This window comes from Brachypodium distachyon, chromosome 1 (assembly GCF_000005505.3).
Source record: "Brachypodium distachyon strain Bd21 chromosome 1, Brachypodium_distachyon_v3.0, whole genome shotgun sequence".
Lineage (NCBI taxonomy): Eukaryota > Viridiplantae > Streptophyta > Magnoliopsida > Poales > Poaceae > Brachypodium > Brachypodium distachyon.
The window spans coordinates 67,947,155-67,965,380 of NC_016131.3; the positions used below are offsets into that span (position 1 = coordinate 67,947,155).

The 18,226-nt window shown below is 45.8% G+C and overlaps 2 protein-coding genes across 3 annotated transcripts; both read right to left on the reverse strand.

The window, feature by feature from the left end:
• LOC100835295 (lecithin-cholesterol acyltransferase-like 1) lies at positions 1-2,954 on the reverse strand. The gene is made up of 2 exons (XM_003561817.4): positions 1,451-2,954; positions 1-1,254 (listed from the first exon to the last, which is right to left on the reverse strand). Exons 1-2 carry the CDS (start codon positions 1,822-1,824, stop codon positions 360-362), a joined length of 1,269 nt encoding a protein of 422 aa, XP_003561865.1. The 5' UTR covers positions 1,825-2,954; the 3' UTR covers positions 1-359.
• A 123-nt stretch (positions 2,955-3,077) lies between these two features.
• On the reverse strand, positions 3,078-6,213 carry LOC100843296 (heptahelical transmembrane protein ADIPOR3). 2 transcript variants are annotated; one of them, XM_010230633.3, is made up of 3 exons: positions 5,697-6,213; positions 4,589-4,892; positions 3,078-3,917 (listed from the first exon to the last, which is right to left on the reverse strand). In XM_010230633.3, exons 1-3 carry the CDS (start codon positions 5,936-5,938, stop codon positions 3,264-3,266), a joined length of 1,200 nt encoding a protein of 399 aa, XP_010228935.2. In that variant the 5' UTR covers positions 5,939-6,213; the 3' UTR covers positions 3,078-3,263. The 2 variants fall into 2 exon arrangements, with proteins under 2 accessions (XP_010228935.2, XP_024312879.1); XM_024457111.1 differs by having other exon boundaries at positions 5,996-6,210.
• Positions 6,214-18,226: the final 12,013 nt, after the last annotated feature.

Sequence of the window (18,226 nt, forward strand, 5' to 3'; positions counted from 1 at the left end):
TGAAAACAAAGAAAAACAATAAAAAGTAAAAATGAACCAAGGTACAGAGAATAAAAAAAAGAAAGAAAAAACAACAGAAAAATGGACATGCAGGTGAATCTTACCTCCCACCTATACATGACCGTAACGAAGCTAAACACCAGCCACGAAACCAGCAAATTCGTTTTCTATATTCATTTGTTTCTTTTTTATTTCTATTTTGTCTAGATCAACTGAGAAACTACTTTTGTCAGGCGTAGCAAATCTGAAACAATATATGATCATCCGCTCCAAGACTTCCAAGTTCTATGCTTCCCAGATAATTCCAACGCGTGGAATTATCCCAGGTTAGTTTCAGTTTGCGCTGGCAATTGGCACGACTACTGCATTGCACGTCTCTGCATTCCAGTCTTCGAGCAGAGTTTCACGGATCTACCAACCTCGTGTATTTCAGCGACCACTTTCTTGACAGCAAAATCAACAGTGAGGAAGTCACCGTGATGCGCACCGGGAAACCTGACAACCTTCAAGACCTGGCCTTCTACGCCAGACCACTCCTTCTCGACAGCCACCAGGCTCGCCATGTTGATGTTGCCGTCGCCGTCGCCGTAAGCCACCTTCGGGCGGCCCGTGAACCCGTCCCCGCCGTACACGAACGTCTCCGGCGTGCTGACGCCGGCTCCGATCATGCTGGTCACGGGCACCATCGGCGGCGGGAGCGCCTCCCACAGCGGCAGCACCCGCGTCAGGTACGGCCTGACCCCTTCCGGGAAGCCGATGGCGTCGAGGAACTCCGTGATCTGGTGGGCCGAGTATGTCGTGTTGTTGTTGTCGGGCGTGACGACCAGCGGGCGGTCCCCGAACACGATCGGCGTGGGCAGGCGCCAGAGCGCGCTCTGCTGGCTCCGCGCCAGCCGGATCGTGGCTTCCCTGGCGAGGTTCGGCAGGCCGTAGTCCATGCCGGCGGCGAGAATGTTCATCCCCTCCACGAAGCCGCCTAGCGCGGCGGAGAGGAGGACGGCGTGCTTGACGAAGCGCCGGCGCCAGGCGAGCGGGCGGGAGAGGAGGAACTGGTAGGCCAGCGCGCAGCCCTGGCTGTGCGCGACGAGGACGACCGGCCGGCCCCGGTTGCGCGAGCTCGCGCTCTCGATCAGGGGCGCGAGGCGTCCGTAGTAGCGCGGCGCCACGGAGTAGCGGAAGTCGTACGGCGCGCCGAACAGGGTCTCGCCGTCGCGGTAGCCCGTAGCTTCCAGCTGTTCCACTAGGCGGTCCCACCTGCCAGCGGAGACACAGATTTTGGCGGCCCAATTGCGTCACCGATGACACCCAAATACCTCAAAAAAAAAATCGCGTGTACTAGGATCATAGTGAAATTGAAACTATCGAGTGATTGTGATGTGAAATTCTTCGCCTGCTTGCAAATTGCGAAGCACACAGGTGGAGGTGCACAGTAGTGGACAGAATTAATTACCCGATTAAGCCGCGCGTGGAGGCAAAGAACGGGGCCCGGGTCACGACGCCGGCGGCGTCGCCGTAGTCGTCCGCGACGGCGTCGTAGACGAGGCTCATCTGGTCCGCGAAGCACGGGGCGTCGGCGGGATTCTGCCGCATAGCGGTGTGGTTGATCGGCCACAGCCGGAACCAGCCCTCCCCCTTCCGCGCGCCGCAGCGAGGCGCCGGCGGCTCATACGCCGCCGTCAGCCGCGCCTCCAGCTGGCTGGACCCGTAGCCGGGCACAAGCACGACCGGGAGCAGGTCGTTGTCGACGTCGCCGGCGCAATTGCCCCGGAGCGGCCGCGAGGCGCTCAGGAGCACGGCCACGACGGCGAGTGTGTAAAGACCCATGGAGTGTTGGTTATTCTTCGAGACAAGGTATGGGCCGCAGACAATAGCTGCCGTGATGTCCCTATCTTTTTTACAGATCTGCCGGTGCCGTCGATCTCAACCTGTCGAATTTGGTTCACGATAGATGGGCAGTGCCAGCAGGCAGACGCAGGATGTCGTGACTCGTTCTAGATGGCGAATTGTCTTGTGGCTTTACGTGCGATGTGTACGGCTGTGAACAGTAACTACTCCAGCTCGCGTTTCTACCTTGAAGCGGACGCTGTAACGTCCACGAGATCCATTTTTGAAGGTGAGCTCGCAACCGAGTCTAGTTTGGGGAATTTGATGCAATGATAGTAGAAACTAGTGTCTTGTCTACAATTTTAGGCTAACTTAATATAGCTAGCATGTGATGCTTAGGTTGGAGAGAGAGGTTTTTTTTAGGGATTGGAGAGAGAGGGTTAGTTGTGCATAGAAAGGTTTGGAAATCATGCATGAATCCCTGAAAATGGGGATTGATTGTGCTAGTTTTAAACATTGTGGCTATTTCTATAAAGTAGATTTTTCCGATAAAGAAATCTTTATTAACGCACAGCAGCATCAAGAGATGCACTACATAAGACACTTTCGGATGTAATAAAGTAGGAAGTCTATCACTATCCGGTGCCGATCACTATCACCATTCACCGATGACCACACCAGACACCTTTTTTTTTTCGAAGATTCATTTTCGTTTCTCACATTTTACGCATGCAGACATGTGCTCTGTATCTATGTCCTTGCCTTGGTCGTCATAGCCATGGCAGCTTGAAGCCAATGTACAACCATAGTGTACACTAATGTACCAAAAAGTGAACAAAGTGGAAGTTCAAAATTTAGGTATTACATGGATACATACTATACGAAACTAGCACAATTAATCAGAAGTACTCAGAGGGGGAGAGTCTTTAGCAGATTTGCAGCAACTAACTTGACAGAGACAGGGAGAAGGAGAGAGTATTATGAGACTGAGTTTTCTTAAAAATGTGAAAACATTCAGGGACATACTTTTTTTTTTGTTATCAGATTGCTTCATCATGTAGTATTATCTTGTGCACCGCAAAATGTCAGCAGTATAGTTTGTTTTTGCGTATTTTATTGCTTATAATGATGTAGGGTGCACCGCAAAATGTCAACAGTATAGTTTTTTTTTGTATTACATTACTTTATCATGTCGTGACTTCAACACTAAGATAATGACGGCAGCACCAATCTTCAATGAATGCTGCTGAATATGCTGTAAAAAAATGTTGCAGAATATAATCACCTTAATTACCTGATATCACTTGTTTATGCTTAGTACACAATTTACAACAGACCAGCAGGGTCTTCTGCCCAATTTCAACAGTCCTCTATTGGCCAGCGAGACACAATCGAAGAACCAACAAATCTATCCACATCCTGTAACCATAGAACAACTTTTAGCAGCCTTGCTGATCTCTCCACTTCAGGTACAAGAGCCCTGCATGGTAGTGAGTGTATGCTCCAGCAACAACCAAGACGTGGAAGAGCTGGTGGCTGTGCCCGGCAATGTCAAACTTCCCAGGCATCCAGCGCTCAGGTACCCGAGTTGCGTACACCAATGCTCCAAGCCCGTAGAAAAGCCCCATCAAAATTTCATATCCAGTAGTGTGCAATGCTTCTGGTTGGTGCCAAAAAAGGATCAGCTTGTGGAAAACAGGGATCACACCCGATGCTCCCATGCCAAAGAAGAGGCATGCTCGTATGGTTCGGAACTCAGGGTTCTGGAAGACTGGGAGCAGAGAGAAAGCAATAGTTGCTACTCCTAAAATAGTTATGAAGCTTAGATAGAGGTTGCAAAAGAAAGGATGGCACATGAAAGAGTAGTATACTGGAGGGTAGAATGATGTGGCGATAAGAGCAGCAATGCCTGCATAATCTAGCCGAAGCATAATATATGCAAGGCGGCGAGAGTGGCAGGAGAGAAGGTGGCATGTGCTGCTGGCAAGAAGGCAAAACATGGCACCTCCCATGAAGGCAAAAAATGGCCACCTAGAGATCGGCCTAATAAAGTGTGGCCCAATCATGATCGCTACATCCTCCTTCATGCTTTCCTGCGCCAATGAAAAGAAATGCTCATTATGTTACCAGTTATCAACACATAAGCTAGAAAGAACTGGTTTACGCAAATCATGCGATGCGAAAACTAATCTGTACAGAAGGTGGTGAGGATTGAATGGATGACAATATAAAGTTAGATCATGTTATTGTTCTATGTATGTGTACCAACAAGAGCAAAATCTAATGTTGTGTCAATAGACTAAACAAAGGTTCTTAATCTCATAAACTGGCAAATTTCTTGATGCTACTGGTTTTCCAGCAACCTATTAGGAACTACTCCCTCCGTCCCATAATTCTTGTCTCAAATTTGCCCAAATATGGATGTATCTATTCCTAAAAAGCGTCTAGATACATATAACATTTTGACAAGAATTATGGAACGGACGGAGTAGCAGATTTCAACATATGTTTGTTTTTCACTGATACTGATAAATGATAACTGTCTAGAAGTAAAATCTTGGTTCATGTCAGCTTAAACTGCTTAATTTGGTCATAGATCAGTCGCAGTGGACTAAAGCTAGAATAAACTAGTAGGAAGTAAAATGGCCTGGATTTGATAGTCCAACACCGGTAAGATTTCTTATTAACTGATCACAGTACCATTAGTGCCTAGTGAGAATGAAAAAACAAAAGACTAGAATCAGATAAGTTGGTGATTACTTACAAGAACAGAAAGATTGGTTTCATTGGGATGGACGAACTTGTTTGGCAAGCAACTTGACAGTAATTCCAGGAGATGCCAACGAGATAATGATGGGAGCATCTCAATAGAATTCCAAGAGCTCCTCATTTCATCCTTCATCTTTTGTAAATCAGGAAGGCATGCTGCGAGCTCCGCCTGAATCTTATGAAGATCAGCCTTTCTCAGCATATCAGGTAAATGCTGCAGGCTCTGAAAATCAACATTTGGAACTTTCGTTGCGGTGTATATGGTCAATGAAAGGAAGATGAAGAATCCTATCAAGTGCCTGAAAATACACACATTCCGAAAAAGCTTTATTAGAAAATCAATAATAATTCTGTTAAATCAAGTCAGTAAAATGATTAAAAAAAGGCTTGTCAGTCATAATTTCCCAGATATCATACTTTCACATAAGAGGTTGGCCGAATTCAGTCTTACATAATGGTAGTCAAATCACTCAATTTCCATTTGACTTGACACATAAGCAACAAAGACAAGAAAAGACACATTGGGAGTCCATGGTTCAATTAAACGCATGATCATGTCCTCTTGTCTGGTATGAACAAGCAAGTGCACAAGGAATGCTTTGAAATTCAGGGTTGTGCCACACTCCATGCTGAATTTGCGTACACTTTTTTTTCTTACTTCGAATCAATCTTAACTTCAAAATCTGAAGATTAGGAATTGAGGAAAAAACGAATTATTGTACTTCGTATTGGAAATCAACACGTAAGATACATTTTGTTTTGAAGCAAGAAAATCTACTTCCTTTTTCCTTGCTATATTTACACAGCTAGGGAAAAATTGTATGCTTGGCTCAAATCAGCCCAAAAACGAGATAACAAAACCGCAGATGGATCACCAGTCACCAGATAACTTTGGAGAGAGCATTGTTTCAAGGTTCAACCTACAAATACGCAATGCCATCACAACTACATGCCTAGGGGATCCGTCCGCTGGTCTATGTCAGCACAGGGTTAAATTTGCTCCCAGTCTATGAGGCCTAAGCACGCATCCACAGGAACACAGGAAAGCAATTCGACGGAAACAATCAAGCGGGAGGACGGAGAGGTGTCGAATAGTTACGCACGTCCAGACGTTGAGGGTCTCGTTGTGGATGGAGAACGCGGAGAGGAGCACCTGCGGGAGCGGCCACTCGCAGCGGTAGTAGCGGAGGATGTACTCGTTGTCCCGCATGTAGGCCGGCAGCGCCCGGTACTCGACCAGCCCGTACCGCCTCCCCTTCCCCTGCTTCCCCTTCCTCTCCTCCTCCTCCTCCTCATCCAGCATCGGCCGCTCCACCTCCGCCTCCTCCCCCAACGCCGTCGCCATCGCCCAAAGATTGGGAAGACCGGGAGAGACAGAGAGAGAGAGGGGGGGGAACCGGACCTTGCCGGGCGTTATCCCGTCCCGTCCGAATATTCGCCGCAGGCGAGCTCGACGACGCGCTGGGGGGGTTGGTTGTATCGCTTCGCCCCCGCCCCCCCGGCTTGGGTTGCGTCGGCCCGTCGATCTCGGCGAGGTGGCCGCGCCTCGGTGCGTTCACTTCCCACCCTTCGCCCCAGATTTAGCTTTGCAGCCTGCGCGCGGTCCGCCTTGGCGATTTGGGGTTTTGTTTGGTGCGCTGATGTGTCTGTGTACCGTGTCATGGGACGAGTGCGACCCGATGAGCGTGAACGAGTCTTGTCTCGTGTGCCGACTGCTAGCCTTCGCTCTCGATCTGTCGTCCTGCGGCCGTGCGGCGCGGGGGTTTCGGTTCGTGGACCTCGTCTCGTTCACAACACGGGGTCGGCGGAGGCTGTGGCTGGACCACGCTCGTCCCGTCTCACGGATTTGACGTGCCATGCTTTTCCGGGAGAGGAGAAACAAAGGAGGCGTGCGGGATTCTTAAAGCTGTTGCATGCGAGGGACGTGTTGGGTGGTGAACGTCCGGACTCCAGTAATCCGTAACGAAAAGAGTAACGACGCCGGGAGTACTACGACAATTCGGGAATAATTTATTACAGTAGACCAATATTCTGCAAAAGCGTTCCTTTTTTTATCACAGAAATCCAAAAGGTGATATAAAAAACGAGGATTGAAATGCCAAGAATTTGAATACTACATATTTTGTTTTGTTTTAAAAAAAATACAAGAACTGTTTCAGAGAAACGTTTGGATGCCACACGGGGAAAACACATGAATTTTGTGGTTAGATGGTTATATAATTTGAAAAAAAAGGAGAGAGATAGAGAGAAGTTGCATTGAACTGTCAAAATATATTTTTTCCCACGAGATTAGACATCATGCTTAGATTTCTCCAAAATTTGAAAGAAAAATTCTATCCTATGAATTTTTTTTGGTGGCAGTCCATTGTTCCAAAGAGCATGTACATGAATTATTCGTTAAGACTAGAATCTTCTATTCTTCCTCCAGAATTACATGGTTTGTGGAAACATCCGCACTATTCATCTTGCGGCACTAATGACGTGGGTAGGGTGGGTCGTGAACTGATATACCTAAGTGCCACTGATGGGGTAGATGTGACGCCCCGTTACCTTTGACAAAGTCAGCGTAACGGAAGAATCGTCACGTACATAGTTGCGCCAAGATCAACTTGAGGAAAACAGTAGCATGTACAATACAAACCTTCACCGTTCGCAGACGGTGTCTTGTTACAAGGACACTCAAAGTGTCTCCAAGTCTCACTACGGCAAGAGGTGCCTCTAATCTAGACATTATTAGGCCGTCTTGAACTACCCTCTTGGTGGTCTACGCAACATCATCTTCACCAGCGGCATCCTCATACTCATGCTCCACCTCAGCATATTCATAGTAAGGACCGGACTCATCATAAGTACCGGCCTCTACCTCGTCGGGGCTCACCATGATCATTGGTTTGAAAACAACATATGAAGCAAAGCTGAATACGTATGAAAATACGTACTCCGCAAGCTGCCGGAAATCATTATGCATGAGTTAACCTTGACGACCATCGAGCCGTCAGACCAAAAATAATTATATCCGAAAATAAGTTATTTCTTTTAGTATTTCGTTGAAAACCATATTTTATTTGAAAATCTACTGGCGGCAGATCGACGTGGGATCTTACATCCTGTGTTAGAGGAAAACCCACACGACGCATTTCCAAACCTGGAAGTTAGGAGTGATATCACATTTAACTCTAATCAGAGGTGTACTGCTTTGCCCATAGCATCACTTGGTCAATCCTCGTCGGCGCACTAATCATATGCACACGACTAGACCAAGGAACCAGAACCAGAACCAGCCCGTACACTACCTCTGCTTCGCCACCTTGCCTTACGTAGGCCCGCAGGTCGAGACCCCTGACCGGTAGGTCCCGCCCTAGGGTGTCTGCACCTATCCGGATACAGTCACCTTCTCACCCGGGCAGAGGTAGCTACTTGGCGTGGTTCGGCTCAGCCTGTCCCATTCCAGGTCTATGGTCAGTACGGTCTGCGCCGCTTTTGAAGTAAGCGCCAGTTGATTTGTCCTTATATGGTTTCCCTATGTAGAAGAGTTCTGACTTTCCGCCAACCCTATCCGGGTTGCTCCGAACCCTGAGCTCTCTACCCACCGAATTACACTTAAGCCGTAACCCTGTCCGGGTCGGCCTACCTAGTACTGACCATACTAGTGGATCCACCGGATCCACTTACATATTTATTTATAAATCTTATTTTTGGGTGGCATGCAAGAATTTCGAAATAACCCAAGTTTCATAAAATCATTTTCAAAGACATGTTCAAGGGATGTGACTTGCCTGGTAGCGCTCCGGTCAACTCGGAAACACCGTCCGGGTGTCCTGCTTGTCCGGAGTCAATTCCTAATATTTAATTCATAAACATATTTGAAACTTTACTAATCGAAATTCTAATAAGTGAAAATAAAATAAAATAAAATAACAAGACATACATGCAAAGTGCAGTTTTTTCCTAAGCTAATAGCACTTAGCGTACAGATGAAAGAAAAGAAAAGCATATGTATGGTAGTACCCCTGTGACCCTATCCAACAAGTATCGAGGTGTGAAGGAAAAAGAAAAAGAAAGTAGAAAGGGAAACAGTGCCCTGTGCCTAGCAGAACACTCTCGACCGGTCTGGCCCTTCGTTTTCTTTCCTACGCACGCGCTTTGCTTTCTCCTCCCCTTTACTTCTCTGCCTTTTTCTCTCCTGACCCGAGCGCAGCACCACGCCACCGCAACGTCACCTGGATCTCCCTAGTCCGGCCATGCCTGGCCAAGCTGAGGCCAGTCCTAGACTCCTCTCTCCCTCCTCTTCTAGATCCCCAAACTAATTTCTAGAAAACTCCACCAACCTACCCCGTGACTGCAACCCTAGCTTTTGGGCTGCCATGGCTGCGGCCGTCTCCCTCGGGTCCGGCGCGGCCAACTTCATCGTCTCCGGCGACCACGACGCTTTTCCCTACGATTTCTCTAGCAGCACGCACCACTACATCGACGAGGACTGCCATGGCTTCTCGGCACGGCTCAGGTGCCGCGGCCGTCGCTGACGACGGCGAGGCTGGGGTCACGGCTACTCCTTCCCGGCTCGCCGGTGTTGGGACCGGCGGTCCGGCGCGTGGCCTGCTGCTAATTATCCTAAGAAAAGCTAAGTCCATCTCTCTCTCTCACTGACAGCAAGTTTTAGCATACTAGGGAAACAAGTTCCCGTGTTGATTCTGATGACTACATGCCTGATTTGGGTGAGCAAAGAAAATGGTGATTACTAGTAGGTAGATGTGTTCTACTCCCTAATAGCAAAATGACATAGTTTTCACATAGCATACACATGGGTTCTAGCTTAGCTTTATAAATTACTCACTAAACATGCATTTTATTCTAATGTAATTATACAAACAATAAGCATGCAAAGCAATTAGATTAGCACAATCACTACATCTAATTCCAGTACCTGCCCAGTTCTACAACAAAGAAGGCTTACATGGTGGAGATGAAAAGTGAAAGTGGCAGAGGAGGTGGAAATTGGTCGGTGGAGGTGGTTGTGGATGGTAAAAAAGCAAACAGTAAAAGTAGGGAGAGGTATATATAGTGTGTAGTGTTGCTGTGTTGTGATGACAAGTGTAGGATAGCACATATGCATGGCACACACGTGCCTCTCAGCTTGCTGGAAGGGAGCCAAATGGCAAACAAGGTGTGACAAATGGCAAACATGCAATTGGGCCCACCAAGGATTTCTTAACTGCTAAGTAAATGGCCAAGGGCTGAAATGTAAAACTAAAGGGATTTGTTTGTAATTTTCGAAATATTTATTTGTAACAAAGGATATTGTATTATTTTTTGTGAAATATGATGATTAATCTATATAATTTAGGTACTTGAAACCTGGGGTTTCACGGTAGATTAATCGCTGAGGTGTTTAGCTTCGTGCAGACGGCTACGTGGAGATTTCCAAATTTCCCCACCACATCGCTTTGATGTAATTGAGAAAGGAGGTGACATGGCAGCAGCGAATGCTCGACAGACATGGAGGTCATGCACAACGTTTTCTTGCGGCGAATTTTTGTGATGGAGATGGACTCAGATCATCCTCTTCCATTGCCAGCCGTACCTTTCAGTGGCTTGTCCATGGCAGCAACATCCACAATGAAAAAGTTTCAACAATGAGAATGGAGAAGGGGTACATGGAATTTTTAGGTGAGAGGCAGAAATGGCTAGGGATTTACAGGATGATACCGTGAGGTTAAAGAAGGAAGAGATGTCCGAACGGTCAAGTGCTGTGCACATGGAACTTTTAAGGGTTGGGATAGGAAAGTTGTAGATATATATGATGTTCTATGGGGTTATCTACAAAAACAATGGCGCCACAGCCCGAACTGGCCACAATTTGGGTTTTTTGATGCGTGCTACAAGGCAGAGTGAACGACAGAGCGAGGACCTATATGGATGTCGGAATAGCGCCAGGGACGAGTAACCAGCGACGACGGTAACGCTGCTTGGAAACCACGTTATAGGGCACGAGAATCCGTGGGAAGAGGTAGAAAACAAGCAGCTAATGGGCTGGTCGGCAAGGCTGAGGGCGTACGACGACCTTCGCTCATAATGTTGGTGTACACTCTTTTAAATTAACCGTTATGAATGATATCTTCCGTATTAATTATCGTTCGAGTGCAATAACAATGATGAATGGGTTTGAGCATACTAAATGTTCTCATGTCATATGAAAAAAGCAACAAAAATAAAGCTGAGCGGTCATAAATACTAATGTTTGACAGCATAAAAATAAATATTGGATTACCACTAACCATAACATATTGGTCCTACGTGGGCCTCAAACAATTTTGATGTTTTATTACTATCGCATCAAAATATCCTACTCCTTAAATCTTTGGACATCAGATATAACATATTAGCCTATGCGGGTCTTAAATGAACATTAGATATAAGATGATGTGGATCAACATGTAAAATCGGACTCATAGAGTTTTTAGATTGGCAAAATCATCGCTGGCGCCCCGCTATCCACGAGTACATCACCAACCACTATACAATCCGTTTCAGATGAGACACACGGACACCAAATAACTGGAAGAATAATCCGGTTCCAAATGAGACACAGAAGTTACGTCAAGCCTAGGTTTGAATGGCTGTGGGTACAACCACCACCCTTAGCATCTAACCAATAGTTGATTCTCAAGCTGACATAGATTGGTTTGTCATGAAAAATCTAACATAGCGTAGCATAGTGCGTTAAACAAAAAGCATAGCATAGAGACACTGGCTAGTGAATCTCAAAACACAGACTCACGTTGGATCACGACCCGCGTGGAATAAGATCCACACTCTATGTGGTAGTTGTTTGAATGCAGTTACATGAAGTATAGATACTGCTCCTACGAGGTAATCGTCGATATTATCTGTCTATCCGGCAAGGGAAAACATATTCCTTTCGCTACTCCTAGCACTGGATACGGCCTAATCCGATCGAGCGTGTCACCTTTGATTCCCCTGAATCAGAATAAAAGCACTGACATCAGCAAGTCTAGAATCAAGCATGCCGGTAGTGCTGCTTGACACAGAAGGAGCAAGGGTTCCTGTCGACGTGGTTGTGGCCACCAACATTTGTTCCTTTTGCCCTGCTCTTCACACTGTGCACTTCTTTTCACAGGCAGTATCAGGCGGGCAAATTAAGAATCGAGAACCAGATGCCTGATGCGGTGATGCCACACTCACAAAGTCATGGCCGGGCGATATCTTCTTTTCTATGTTTGATATGCACACTTGCGTAGCACCACTTTTGTATACACTGCTAGCTCGATCTACTCGGCGAAGCCATTGAGAAATCTGACATTTCGTGGCAACTAGACACACGAATCCTGGGACAATGTCACACCAGGACACCAGGTAGCCCAGCTTATGCATCGGCCGGAGCTTTCCAGATATGTAGAATACGGTGGATTCTACTGACGGGTGATGCACCACGCATGCACCCTCAGATTCTCCTGGAATATTTCCTACGGAGTACTAGATTTCTGGAGCTTTTGCGGGCCCTGCAGCTATCCGCAAGATATAAACAGCTGCTAAGAGCTGATTGTTGAATCGCGTTTTGTAGCTGTGGCCATACAGCCAAACGTTTTATTCTGGAGTATTAGTTGATATTCGGTGAATGAATTATTCACTTTATGTCGATATTATTTGTGCTAAAATTCTTTTCTAACTAGAGCTTGCCTAATTCGTTTTGCGTGGTTTACATCAATCTCTGTTTCTTCGACCTCTATTGGTGGCTTGGCGCGATGTATAATACATAGCTGGTACAAGACTAATGGCAGAATAATTTTAGTTGTCAAACTGGTCATCGCTAACAATCATATTTGACAGGAATGTATCTTTCAGACCGACCAATTTAGCACAAAAGGGGGAAACCTTAGGGGGAAAGGTAGAAGTTAACAATTACCATAGCAGATTAGTTGGTTTTACTTTCAGGGCAGAAATTATCTGTCGTTCAGAGCAGGCTAAGCAATAGGTTGCTAGTGTAACATGTCACCACCGCAATAAACATAAAAATCTTGGCTGTTATGGCTGTTATAAAATGTGAGTGACTTCCCGTTCCATCGTCATTCAGACCTGCGCAATCTTTACAACATAGAAATTTCACATTGCCACGCGATATGGATTTGACCCTCCCACGACACTTTTGTGGGAGACACGGAGGCAACTGTTCCCTCCGTTTTATAATTCTTGTCGAAATATTACATGTATCTAAATAATTTTTAGGAATAGATACATTCATATTTTAGCAAATTTGAGACGAAAATTATGAAACGGACAGAGTAATAGTAAACACTGGCCGCCGTCACCCTGATTTGGCTTCTCTTCTGACCACTGCCACCGTTAGCCTTGTGCTGCTTGCACTTCTGCAGCCAGTTTTAGCCTTTTTGGTTTCGTTTCAGCTCCAAAGGTGGTGGTGAAATGCAATGGCTTGATTTTGGCAGAATGATTTGGGGTCGGTCCGCCGTGGCATACTTCAACATTAGAATGAGAGGATTTTTACGGTACCCTGGTACTCCAAAACAAACGTCAGAGTATCAAACAAATCTGACCGTCCATATTGGAAGGCGAATTATAGACTTTTAAAGGGTATAATGGTCCTTTCACCCTACGATCTGGCTGAAATAGAAAAAAGAAAATCCGATTGATTTGGGCGGCCTGTCGCGCCGCCGTCGCCGTGCTGGTCTCCGGCCAAACGTTGCGCCGCCTCCTCTACGGACAGGCGTTCCATCTCTCATCTCCGGCCAACCGTCGCATCGCGCCGCCCCGTCCCCGTTCGATCACGCGGCTGTTGCGGTGTTGCTCCATCTCCTTCTCTCGCTCTCTGCTCCATGCGGGCATCCAGCGCTCGTTGACCTTGCGTTGAACTCCAAGTGCGAGTCGTAGACATAGGGGCGGCCCTGCGGCCATCCGACGCGGAGCAGCCCACCTCGTCCCTTGTAGGCTGGCGTCGAGCAACGCGGCCTGCTCGCCAACGTCGGAGTCATCGACAACGGCGCACTCGGATCCGTTGGTTTTTCTTCCCGGCACACGTAGAAGCTGACGACGAAGGAGCCCGCGCAAAAGGGCCCGCGTCAGCACCAGCGACGTCATCTCCGTCGAGTTGAAGCCGGCACGGCAGCCCGGCCAGTCGAGCGGGAGCGTCGTTCGCTCCTTCGGCCCCGTCCGATCCGCCGGCTGGGTCTTTTTTTCAGATGGCGGCAGCTGGGTTAGCCAGCGGTTGGGTACTTGGGTTAGCCGCCGGAGGAGTAAACACGCACGGATATTTTTTTCCCTGATCTAGTTCAGCATGTGAAAAGCCCAACTACCATCACACAATTACGATTTTGTCCTTCGAATTGAGGTACTCTGGTGTTTTTCGACTCGGTACTCCGTGTGATTAGCAATGGAGTACCATCTAATACTAACCATTGAATCAGGATAAATGAACGGTTCACGTTAAATCTGGGGTATGGTGCTACGATGACCAGCGACGATGGTGCGGTCGGCGAACAACTGAGTCGTGGGGTGGAAACACTCTATCTGTCCTTAGCTGAATGGACTTGGAACTGCACAGGTCGAGGTGAAAACACTTGATATCCTTCGCGGGGTGGATTTGGCATTGGCGGCACGTAAGTGTATGGTAGCCTAGTCGCTGAGTGCCATTTGCTGTCTCTGTAACCCGATGTCGACATCAATTATGTGTAGTATGTTCATTAAAATCAAATTTAACAGGTCAGGGTAACGTTGAGTTGATTACACGACTCGGTTGCCTTGCAGTATCCCTGTCGCTCAGACGCCTGAACACGAAAGGCGTTTATTCCTCCATGCTCCACAGTATCCATCCCCAAGTCGTAGCCCAAATTAAGGTTCCGTTTAGTGACTCAAAGGATGCAAGGCGACCCAGGCACCCAGCGTTAGTCCAAATATCAGAATAAACGCATAATGGTCCCAATCCTGGTGGTGGCGGCCTTGTAGATCCTCAGGAGGTAGAAGAAGAAACGGAAAGCACAGATCGGAGCAAGTGTCCAGCAGCATAAGTTCGTAAGCATGCATGTCTTGACGGCTCCCACTTTCCTAGTGGCTGGAATCAAAGATCCCACTACTAGTTCGCTTCGCTCGCCCGCTCCCTCTGGGTCCACGCTTTGTGGAATCCACCTTCGAGATCAATACTCCTTGGGGAAAATGCAGTGAGAAGCAGTATTGCGGCGCAATTGCAGCGTGACACGGCTCGTTCTGCCGGAATTCTCTGAAATTTTCGGATTTATTCTTGCGGATGAGAGTTGGGAATGGGTTGGTTAAGTAAAGAACTCGCTGGCTCCCTGCCATGTCCTCCTTTGCCTAGCTGAAGGTGAAGAACCTGATCTCGAGGACAGCGAGAGATCTCTTTGAGAGGATATGAATTAATGCAGTGTTCTGACCTAGCACTAGTACCACTTGCGGATTTGTGATGCAACAAAAACATGTACGCAGACAGGAATAAACGAACAGTTGTTGCCTGCATCCATTGCACAAAATATGGAGCAGACATGAATAAAACGAACAGTTGTTGCCTGCATCCATCACAAGATATGGAGCAGCCAGAAATAAACGAAGACTTGTTTTTCAGGAACCTCGTTCAGAGAACAGCCGTTGCCTGTACGCATGTTGTCACTCGTCAGTGGAATCGGCATCAGCGACTCATGAGTCATGATATGTTCCGGGGGTCGTGGAAGCGATGTCACCTCTCGAGGGAGAATCCCAACCTCATCAACCGTTCCATTGGGCTGCCTAACTTTGTATCAGGGGAAGTGCTGGCTGCTTATGCTTCCACTCGGATTCATCGGTGATTTTCTTAGCAGACTTCCTGATGTGTGCACGCATCTGCTTCCCTTTGCCACCGTACCAGCTTTACATATGTTAACTGCCTGGATATCGAAGAGATTGTTGTGTTCTGTTCGAAAAAGGAAGTTGAAACACCCGGCCGATGAATGTAGCCATTTTTATTATGTAAAAAAAGTTGTTCCCAAGACTGTCAATTTATTGTGTGTGTGTGTGTGTGTCATTTGTACATGATATTAGACAAGTATATGAAACTAAAACTCGGATCATAGCAGATTGGTTGTCCCTTTGTAAGAGCTGACAAGCTGGTCGTTAGAAAGTTAGATTAATGGAATTGAGAATTAATCAACCCCAATACACCAATAAAAATAGAATTAATCAATCTCACTATACCTAGAATTAACTATTGTGTTTTGAAGAGGAGATAAATTTTATCTATATGTGTTTTATATCGTAATTCATAATTAAAGTTTAGGATACGAGCTGACTGGTCAGTCAATGTTTGCATCGCACTTATTGATCAATTGAGCTGATATTAGGTCTGTCTCTACTACTGAAGTTCAGATCACTTTGTAGCGAATTTCTATGATCACACCTATACAGATCATCTTGTTCAATTTCTCTCTTTCCTTTTTTCTTCTGTTTTTTGTTAAGAAATATTTTCTTTATGCGTGAAATAGACGTGTCATCAACTTTTAAAACGTGTAAAATTGGGTTAATGACCAAATCTAAACATCTTGACACTTAAAAGATAGAAAATTTATATCACAAGAGTTGAGGGACCAATGCTGTAAAAAGAGAGAGTTATGGGACCAACCTTATGGTGGCAATAGTTGACAGACCAAAAGTTTTCCTTTTTTATATAGATTTTTCTTCGAAAAGGAGGAAAACACCCCGACCTCTTCAATCGATGCAGACATCTATCAGTTATTAAACATCATTGAAAGTACAAGTCCTAAAGGTTTACAAATAAAAATCCGACAAAGGATGAATAAAACAAATCAAAATTCTTCGAGCCAAAGACTGACGCGCCATCCAAACCATCTGAACAACCCCTATGCTATCATCACCAAACGGTTGCACCCATATTCCATACGCACATGCGTCTACGTCCGAAGTAGTAAGGACCAAGTATGGAACCAATGGATGTCTGAAGAAGAACCTGCAAGAAATTAGGCACTTTCTTGTTACGAAACACCGTATCATTCCTCCCCGCAAAGAAACACCGTATGATTCCTACAATTTCAAACCAATAAATCACAGAAGCACATACGAGGATAAGCGATTTGAGTAATTTACCCACACACACCCAAGCCACCGACCAAACATATTGGTAATACATGAAGGAGAAGGTAAATTAAAGTATGTTATTCATAATAAAAAAACGCACATTCCATTCCCTAAACAAAAGTATCATAGCTCAAGGTCAAATGTGAACCTTTTTTTTCCTTTACAGATATGTGACACGTTATTGCCTTTTCATTCTCAATTTTTTTTTTGACAATGCGTTAGGAGATTAATATGATCTTTGCTAACCCGAAGGGTCACAAATTCGAGCTAGCCATTTGATTTTATGGTATTGCATCAAGTAAGGCAACAAACGAGTTAAGCAGGTTGTTGGTGTGTTCTTTGAAAGCAATTCGCGTTACATTTACAATCATGTTGTCAAGCTTGATGATTAAAGATTAACGGGTGTTAATTACCGTCCTATTCTATACATGCAAAGCACCTATTGATTGATTGATGATGAGTTGATGACCAAGAGCGCGCCCATCGTCGTCATCAATTCATCTATGCACGTGCGACCTTCCAAACACCGCCTATGTAGTACCAACTCGGCCTGATCCGGTGACAAGAAATATACTGCTTCCTCGTTTCATAATTTTTGTCAAAATATTACATGCTTTAGACACTTTTTAGGAATATAGATACATCCATATCAAATTTGAGACAAGAATTATGAAATGGAGGGAGTAGCTACATACACTTCTCCTTTTGCTTCCACGTTTTGGGCCGTGATTTCGAATGACAAATATAATATTTGTACCTGCAGAATTGTTTAGATTATGGAGCAGCTTAATATATAATGCTGCCGTGCCTATCCGATATCTGGCCGCTGACCGTTAGTAATCGACCAAGTTGTTTTGACTTATAACCAAGCGAAACGTTTGGTACGTGATGAGGATGGCTAGTCCAGAACACAACTCATCGGCGCTTGGCTTAGCATGGTTCGTCATATTATGGATAAACATGAACCGCGTTTTTTTTTCATTATTTTTTGAGTGAATTTTAGAAAATTACCACTTTATGTTTATGTTTCACAAAACTACGGTTGCTGCTAATTGTTGCACAGAATCAGCACTCACAGAACCCAAATATGGTATATTGAGCTATTTGAGATTGACAGGGTTCATGACAATTGTGGTCCGCATGTTAGGTGACACATATTCCGGCTCACATATTTTCTTTGACACCTTAATGTTTGTGGCCCACATGCTAAAGGAAACGAGGCAACCGGATCGGGTCTAGATCTGACGTGAGAAAAAGGGTCAAGCTAGGAAAGGTGTCCAGATCTCACGACAGTAAGCGCTTCATCTCCTCGGTTGCTCACACCCGGATACTATGCAAACTGCAAAAATATTTTCTTTTGCAGGAAAACTATAGGAAATATTTAAAACACTTGCGAGTAAATGGGGATATATTATGCGAGTAAAGGGGGACACATTTCACGTGTTAATTTGGTTCATTTTCCATAAGCTTATCATTTGTTTACCGCCGAAGAAGCAGGATGCGTTGGAAGTCAGAGATTTTAGAC